This window comes from Triticum urartu, chromosome 2 (assembly GCF_003073215.2).
Source record: "Triticum urartu cultivar G1812 chromosome 2, Tu2.1, whole genome shotgun sequence".
NCBI lineage: Eukaryota > Viridiplantae > Streptophyta > Magnoliopsida > Poales > Poaceae > Triticum > Triticum urartu.
The window spans coordinates 264,259,133-264,267,676 of NC_053023.1; the positions used below are offsets into that span (position 1 = coordinate 264,259,133).

The 8,544-nt window shown below is 48.3% G+C and overlaps 1 protein-coding gene across 1 annotated transcript; it reads left to right on the plus strand.

The window, feature by feature from the left end:
- Positions 1-600: 600 nt before the first annotated feature.
- Positions 601-5,181, plus strand: LOC125536999 (SH3 domain-containing protein 3-like). Its single transcript, XM_048700285.1, has 4 exons — positions 601-753; positions 2,051-2,173; positions 2,442-2,511; positions 4,980-5,181. The coding sequence occupies exons 1-4, from the start codon at positions 694-696 to the stop codon at positions 5,021-5,023; spliced, it is 297 nt and encodes a 98-aa protein (XP_048556242.1). The 5' UTR covers positions 601-693; the 3' UTR covers positions 5,024-5,181.
- Positions 5,182-8,544: the final 3,363 nt, after the last annotated feature.

Genomic DNA, 8,544 nt, shown 5'->3' on the forward strand with positions numbered 1-8,544 from the left:
GCCTACAACGCTAAATAAGAAACGCCATTGAGAGCGCACAACTGAACGCACGCGAGGCTCGCTGCTGGCCGAAATGGGCAGACATGGGCCGAGCCCGTTCTCATAGCCTTTGATGAACGGCCGTGATTTCGTTGCAGCGCTGTTCCTTTCTTTCGGCGTGTAGGGCCACCGCCCACCGGTGTGTTTTATAGCTGGCCAAATGGGTCGTTTTTTTGGGCCGGCACATGAGCACGCCGACACGGCCCGCCTTGGGCCAGGCACGGCACGGGCTAAACGGGCCAGGCTCAGCACACGCACGCCCTGGGCCCTATCTGGGCCTGGAGGCTGGGCACGCAGGCCGGCACAACACGCCCCGATTATTTTTTTTATACATTTATATATGGCCCAACATGTAAAAATAAATTTAAAAACGCTTAGTATGTCAAATAACAGGCTGAAAATATGTGGCCCATCATGCTAAACGGGCCAACATGCCAGCCCGTTTACTAACTGGGCCGTGCCTGGGCCTGGGGGCGCAGCACGCGGGCCGGCCCATATAGAATCGTGCCCTGGCGGGCTGTGCCTGGCCAGGCACGATTATGATGGGCCGGGCCGGGCCGGCCCGTTTGGCCAGGTACACTGTGTTTGGGCGTGCGCATCTCAGCGAGAGAGAGAGGACGAGGAGGGGCAGGGGAGTAGGCGAGTAGAGCAGAGATGGAGGCGTTCAGGAAGCAGGCGAGCAAGTTCAAGGAGCAGGTCGCCAAGCAGCAGCAGGTGAGCACCATCCCAGATCTCATGATTTCTGCCTCGCGGCTTAGTCGTTGGTCCAGGGGCGAGAGATTTCGCCTTGGCATGATTTGATTCGCTGTGCGCGTGGAGGCCGCCAAGGAACGAGCGAGATCGCCTGCGAACCTCGGATCTGCTATCGAAATTGCTACGCTGTTCTTAGGGTTTAATTCCCCAAGCTGCTACTGACTTTGACTACAGACTGTTGAACTAGTACTGATTTGGACTGCAGACTGTTTAATCTTATCCTAAACTGCCACCGATTTGGATTGCAGACCGTTCACACCCTAGTGTGAAGCTACGCTGCTGGTCTTTTGTGCTTTTGAGGAGCTTGTTTGCCTGCTCTTATATTTAGCTCATGTAATACTCCTATTTGCTTGTAATGATGCCGTTCTTTGCTCATGTTTACAACAGTGTCAGGATTGGTATATATGGAAATAAATGGATTCGTGCTACAGTTTAATGGAAGAGAAAGTTCTTTATTACTGCTTCAGGAAAAGTTTTTATTTTTTAATGGAAGTACAGAATGGCAAAAATGACAATTTAGGTTCTATTTATCAGAGCATATGTGTACTTTGTGAAACCCCATTGACCATTGCGCTAGAGATGGGCAATGTACTCCATATGCATATTCTACAAATGTATGTGCAGAATCCTCTAACTAAATTTGTGTAGCCTTGACTCTAGAAAAAAGATTTCCGTGGCCCTTTTTAGGAAAGGGTCCAATTCAGTGGTCTGTTCCTTTTCATGCACTCCTAGGTTAGTTATTCTAGTGTCTACCATGCCATCAATGCAGATGTTCTTATTCCGGCATGCCATTATATATGCAAATCACTACTGAGTTTTTCTTTTATATTGCTCTTGGCATGCGTGGAGTTTCCATGTAAACCCTGTTATTAATTATCTATAAGAAGCGTAAAGCTACGCATTGCTACTAATTTCTGTATGAAAAAAGGGCTAAATTTGAGATCACTTTTGTAGCATAACCATATTAGCATTCACAATTTGTTTTTGTGGTCTAAACATGCTCATAACTCCATTTCTGCAATGACATTCCACGATGTGAGCACGTGTCATTACTTCTTTTGTGTATACCTTCTAATTGAGGCAGCAACCGTCTTTGTGCAAATATAATACCCGAAAACGTAAATTTGAAAGAGTTTATCATTTGTAGGATGATGGTGTTGCCCTGCCTACATTATTCTTGATGTTTCTGCTAGGGCTGCAGGTGCTCTGTTTAAGATTAATTCTATGTTTCCTTACGTCTTATGAATTAAATTTGTAGGCTGTGATAAAACAATTCAGCACTACTGGTTACGAGCGTTCAGATTCTGTTGTCATTGATGAAGTTGAATTACAGCAACATCAAAGGCTTGAGAAATTGTACAGTTCTACTCGTTCTGGAAGGGTAAGAACGGTTAAATTACAATGTCAGGGGATACGTAACTGTGTAGTGTGAGCAGCAAGCTAAAAAATAACATTGCAATCAAACATGTATTCCCTTTTCTGTGCCATGCTGCAATGAATAGACCATCATTATCAACATATCTTATTGCATTAAGTTCATTAGACCTTTTTATAGTCAATAACTATAGAAACTATTGCACAACTGCATTGATGCATTATGTGCTTTGTTGAGTTTAGTCCTGTCAGTTCTAAAGGATATACACTTACAGGATTTTCAAAAGGACATAGTTCGAGCAGCTGAAGGCTTGGTGTCTATTGGAAGCAAGCATATTGAAGTGGGTATGTAGTAGCTCTTGTCCTCCATACTTTGTTGGTTTATTCTGTCAGCCTTCGGTTCTCTTTCAGAATGGGGGGAATTATGCTACTTGTGGGTACGTGTTAGTAATATATTCAGATTAGAAGGTAGAATGTCTACTCTGCAGAAAATAAGGGGTGTTTGCTTGAAGGAATGGGTTGCTTGTAACTTGTAAGTTGTTGAACCGGTATGGGCCCTAGCCCATCAAGATCTGTCTCTTGGGCCCAAGCCCATGAGAGGTGCTGACCTAGAAGAGGAGCCCCTCTTCCCTTCTCCCGTGAGAGCCGCCACATCTTAGACACACACTCACGCAGGAAACAAGACAGGAAGCGAGGCTGCTGTCTGAAGGTACCCATCTCCCGATTCAACATGGTATCAGAGCCAGGCGACGACGGTGACGGCGTAGTCCCTCGCCGGAGAGGCGGCGGTGGGGCCCAGCGGGGTCAGGCGAGAAAGGAGGCTGCGTGCGTGCGCGAGGCTGCGGGTCTGCTGTGGTGCGTGCGGCGGCGGCGCGGCTGGGCTCGAGGAGCTGCGACGCGGCCGGGAAGGTGCTGCTTCCTCTTGTCCTGCTTCGCGTCCCTGGGGTGGCTAGCTGCAAAGGGGGCGGCCGAGGAGGGCTGCTGCGGGCTGTGCAGGCGGCTGCGGCAAGAATAGGAGGAGGAGGAAGAAGGCAGCGGCGGATTTGGGCTGTGTGCGAGTCAGGCTGCGGCGGGGAGCTGCTGCTGTTGGTGCTGCTGAACAGAAGAGGAACTGCAGCTGCTGCTGCTGCCTTGTGTTGTTCCTGGAAGCTTGCTGAGCTGCTGGTGCTTGTGCGGCTGGTTCTTGGTGCTGCGGCAGAGGAAGAAAGAAGTGCAGCCTGCTGGACTGCTCGTTCTGGAACAGGAAGAGGCTGGGCTGGACCGCTTGTGTGCTTTACAGAGATTTTTTTTTCTCTGTGGACTTGCTGTTGTGAGCTTGGTGTTGTGGTGGTGGTGGTGCTGCTGCTTGGGAAAGAAGACTCTCTGAGGCTGAGTTTTGCTGTTGCTGCTTATCCTGTCAAACGATGGCTGAACCAACTGGTCTTGCCAAGGCTTTGGAGAAGCTCGCTAAGATCCTCGCGGAGTCCAACTCTGGGGCCATCGTTCCTTGACAGGAAGTGGCTCAAAAGCTTGAAATGTCGCCCCTGGACATGAAGCTAGAGGGGGCAACAAATTATTTGAGCTGGTCCAGGAGGGCTTTGTGGGCTGTGGAGCAGAAGGAGCTTGATGGATATTTGTTGGGCACCGTTGTAGAACCAGGGGACAAGCGTAGTGCAGAGGGCAAGAGGTGGAAGGTCATCCACTCTGTACTTATGGTGTGGTTGTTGAACTCTGTGATGCCCTCCATTGGACGCTCTGTGGAGGGGCTATCCTCACCTGCTGAGATATGGAAGATTCTGTCCACTCAATACTCTGGCAAGGGCAATGTCATGCTCATTGCTCAGATTGAGGACAAGATTAGGTTGCTGCGCCAAGATGATGGCATGTCAGTGATGACATACATGGCAGAACTGCAGGCTCTGTGGGCTGACCAGGATAACTGTGATCCCCTGGAACTCTATGACGTGGCTTCAATCGAGTCAGGGCATAAGTGGATGGCACGCAGGCGTGTGCTGAAATTTTTGGCTGGCCTCAAAGGTTGCTTTGATGGCAGGAAGGCTTCCTTGTTGCACCAACCTAGTCTGCCTACCATTCCCGAGGCTATTGCAGCGATGACTCAAGAGGAGGTGCGCCTATCCCTTGAGCATGCAGACGTGAAGGTTGTGCCAGCTTCGACATTTGCAGTCACTGAGCGCATGGAGTGGGGAGATCCCACCAAATGTCATATCTGTGGGGAGGTAGGTCACTGGAAGAGAGAATGTCCAACTCATGGCAGAGGCAGGGGATATAACAGAGGGGGAACAGGCAGAGGTAGAAGTGCTAGAGGCAGAGGTGGATACTCAGAGACCTCATGGGGCCAGGCTTCTAGAGGCAGAGGTGGCTACTCAGGACACTCAGGGGGTCAGAGGGCTCACATGGCCGTTGCAGGAGACACTGGGACGTCCAAAGGCAAAGATGTAGATGATGTTGTCTATGGAGACTTTGCTCACTGGGCCTCCACTGATGAAGGTAATCCGGAAAGAGCATCTCTTGCTACTAATGAGAGTGCTCCAGAGTGGGTTCTTGACTCTGGAGCATCTAAACATGTTGCTAGTAACTCCTGTGTGTTCGAGTCTTACACTAAGCATCCTCCCTCTCACACGGGCACTATACAAACGGCTGATGGCACAAAACAACCAATCATAGGGGTTGGTACAGTCAAGTGTACTCCGACCATTTCCCTATCGTCAGTTTTACATGTGCCAGCCTTTCCTGTCAATTTGGTCTCTTTCAGTGCACTCATTGATCAAATGGACTGTCGTGTGATCCTTGACAAGTTTGGTTGCTTGATTCAGGTGCGACAGATGAGCCAGACGGTTGGGACTGGCACCAGGCGTAGGGGGCTCTGGTACATGGACCAGGAGGTGCAGCCGGACTTGGTGTGTGCTGCGACCATGGAGGATAAGGAGAAGCAGGCGATGATCCATCACTGTAGGATGGGGCATGTATCTTCTCATAAGATGGGTAGAATATTTCCGGATGTTATGTGTGGAATAGGCAAAGGCAAGCTGACATGTGATGCTTGTGAATATGCAAAACACACACGGGCCTCATATGTGAGTAAGGGGCTCAGGAGCATATCTCTTTTTATGCTTATTCATTCGGATGTATGGACTAGCCCAGTGGTGTCAATGAATGGGAAGAAGTATTTTGCTACCTTTATTGACTGCTATTCTCGCATGACTTGGATTTACTTGATGCGTCACAAGGATGAGGTGTTTAGCTGTTTTCAGAACTTCCATGCTCTTGTAAAGAACCAGTTTCAGGTACAGGTCAAGGTGCTCAGGACGGACAATGGAACGGAGTATGTGAACAACATTTTTGGGGCTTTCATGGCTGACCATGGGATTCTTCATCAAACTTCATGTCCGGACACCCCCCCTCAGAATGGAGTGGCCGAACGAAAGAATCGTCATGTTCTTGAGGTTGCTCGGTCGTTGATGTTTACCATGAATGTGCCTAAGTTCTTGTGGGATGATGCAGTTATGACAGCCACATACTTGATCAACCGGACACCTTCCAGGATACTTGGCATGAAATCTCCGTCTGAGTTGCTCGTTGGAGATAATAAGTTTGTTGTTCCGCCAAAGTTGTTTGGCAGTACCTGCTTTGTTCGTGATCACCGACCATCTGTTGGCAAGCTTGATCCTCGGGCAGTGAAGTGTGTCTTTTTGGGATACTCGTCTAGTCAGCAGGGGTATAAATGTTGGTGTCCCTCTGAAAAACGCAGGTTTGTAAGTATGGACGTTACGTTCAGGGAGTCTGAGCCATTCTATGGTGAGCCGACTGATCTCAGTCTGCTGTTTGCAGAGCTTGACCACCTACACCCTGTGCATGATGGTCAAGAGGGGGAGAAGGATGTGTCTCATACTCACGGGGATTCTGTGGACATTAACGCTGATAATGATGTGCAGGCTCAAGTTCAACCAATAGTGGGTACAATTCCGGTTAGTACCATCACTGATGATGATGTGCAGGCTCATGTCGAGCCAACTGTCGATACACTTAAGATTGGTGCTCTCCAGGTTCCTGTTCGGGATCGATGGCAGACGAATACCCTGGTGTACTCTCGACGGCAACCACAAGTGCAGGGGGAGCAGCAAGGCAGGGAGGCAAGAGTGCAGGGGGAGCAGCAAGGCAGTGAGGCAAGAGTGCAGGGGGAGCAGCAAGGCAGTGAGGCAAGCTCATCTGACACAGTGGAGCTGCCCATTGCGTTGCGAAAACCTACACGTGAAGCCGCAAGGAAGGGTGAGGTAGCAAGGAAGGCTCTGCCAAAGGATGATGCTTGTGATGACCTTGATATTGGCAATTTTGTGTCTTACAAGGCTTTGTCACCTTCATATAAGGCGTTTGTTGCCTCTCTGCAAACTGTGTCTATCCCTAAGGATTGGAAGGCTGCAAAGCAAGATCCGAAGTGGCGTGAATCGATGATAGAGGAGTTAGAAGCATTGAAAAAAAACAAGACATGGGTGCTAACCACATTGCCGGCAGGAAAGAAAGCAGTGAGTTGCAAGTGGATTTTTACTGTGAAGCAGAATCCTGAGGGCAAGGTGGAACGGTATAAGGCTAGATTGGTCGCCAGAGGATATAGTCAAACTTATGGAATTGACTATGATAAGACATTTGCTCCAGTTGCAAAGATGAACACATTACGGGTATTGGTCTCGTGTGCTGCAAACTTCGGGTGGAAATTGCACCAAGTTAGATGTCAAGAATGCCTTCTTACATGGTGACTTGAAAGAAGAGGTATACATGGAGATACCGCCTGGTTTTGGCACAGAACAGACTACGGGGAAGGTATGCAGGCTGAAGAAATCCTTGTATGGTCTGAAGCAATCGCCGAGGGCATGGTTTGATAGGTTTAGACGAGCTGTTTGGAATATGGGGTATGGCCAATGTAATGGTGATCACACAGTGTTTTATAGACACATTGATAAGAAGATCACCATTGTTGCAGTGTATGTTGATGATATCATCATCACCGGAGATGATGAGGAGGAAATAAAGAGAGTGAAGAGGTGTCTGAGCAAGGAGTTTGAGGTAAAAGACTTGGGAAATCTAAAGTACTTCCTTGGCATAGAAGTGGCTCGGACAGAGAAGGGAATATCTTTGTGCCAACGAAAATACACCTTGGATCTTTTGAGTGACATGGGCATGATGGGATGTCATGCAGCCCCTACTCCGATTGAACAAAATCATCAAATAACAGCACAATCAGGTGAGCTAGTGAATAAGGAAGATTATCAGAAGCTGGTTGGAAGGTTATTGTACTTGTGTCATACCAGGCCTGACATTACGTATGCCGTGGGGGTGGTGAGCAGGTACATGCATGAACCAAGGAGTGGGCATCTTAATATTGTTCACAGAATCCTGAGATACTTGAAGGGGACTCCGGGTAAAGGGTTGTGGTTTGCGAAGAGTGGACATCTTGAGGTGGATGGCTATAGTGACTCTGATTGGGCTAGCTGTCAAGATGATAGACGATCAACTTCAGGCTACTGTGTGTTTGTGGGAGGAAATTTGGTGTCATGGAGAAGCAAGAAACAGACTGTTGTGTCTAGATCAACAGCAGAAGCTGAATATAGAGCATTATCTCAAGGGTTGTGTGATATGCTCTGGGTGAAGCACCTACTATGCGAGTTGAAACTTTTGAGGAAGGGACCCTTAAGAGTGTGGTGTGACAATCAGTCAGCTATAGCCATTGCTAATAACCCAGTTCAACATGATAGGACGAAGCATGTGGAAATTGATCGCTTCTTCATTAAAGAGAAACTAGATGCTGGGATCATCAGCTTTACTCATGTCAGCTCTGGGCAGCAGTTTGCAGATTGCTTGACAAAGGGACTGGGAACAAAGGACTGTAACTTGGCGTGTGACAAGATGGGGATGATAGATATCTACCACCCATCTTGAGGGGGAGTGTTGAACCGGTATGGGCCCTAGCCCATCAAGATCTGTCTCTTGGGCCCAAGCCCATGAGAGGTGCTGACCTAGAAGAGGAGCCCCTCTTCCCTTCTCCCGTGTGAGCCGCTACATCTGAGACACACACTCACGCAGGAAACAAGACAGGAAGCGAGGCTGCTGTCTGTAGGTACCCATCTCCCGATTCAACAAACATAAAAGTAACAGACATGTTAAAAGCACAAGAGATCTTACAGGTCCTCCTTTTGAGCTCCTACTTGTCGCTTCAAGAGTTGCTGTCTCTGCAGCCTGCGGATAAATCCATTAGAATTTGAATTGCTCGCATGAAGCTTATTATGCTATAATCTTTAGGAATGCAAGAAACCAGCAGAAAAATTGTCCAAAAAATGCGTGAATGCAAGAAACCAGCAGAGAAAATGAAAGAAAAACATCAATAAG

Coding starts and splice junctions, on each gene's coding strand:
- LOC125536999 (XM_048700285.1), top strand. CDS start 694: ATGGAGGCGTTCAGGAAGCAGGCGAGCAAGTTCAAGGAGCAGGTCGCC. Junction 754..2,050: donor AGGTCGCCAAGCAGCAGCAG/GTGAGCACCATC, acceptor TTAAATTTGTAG/GCTGTGATAAAACAATTCAG. Junction 2,174..2,441: donor GTTCTACTCGTTCTGGAAGG/GTAAGAACGGTT, acceptor ATACACTTACAG/GATTTTCAAAAGGACATAGT.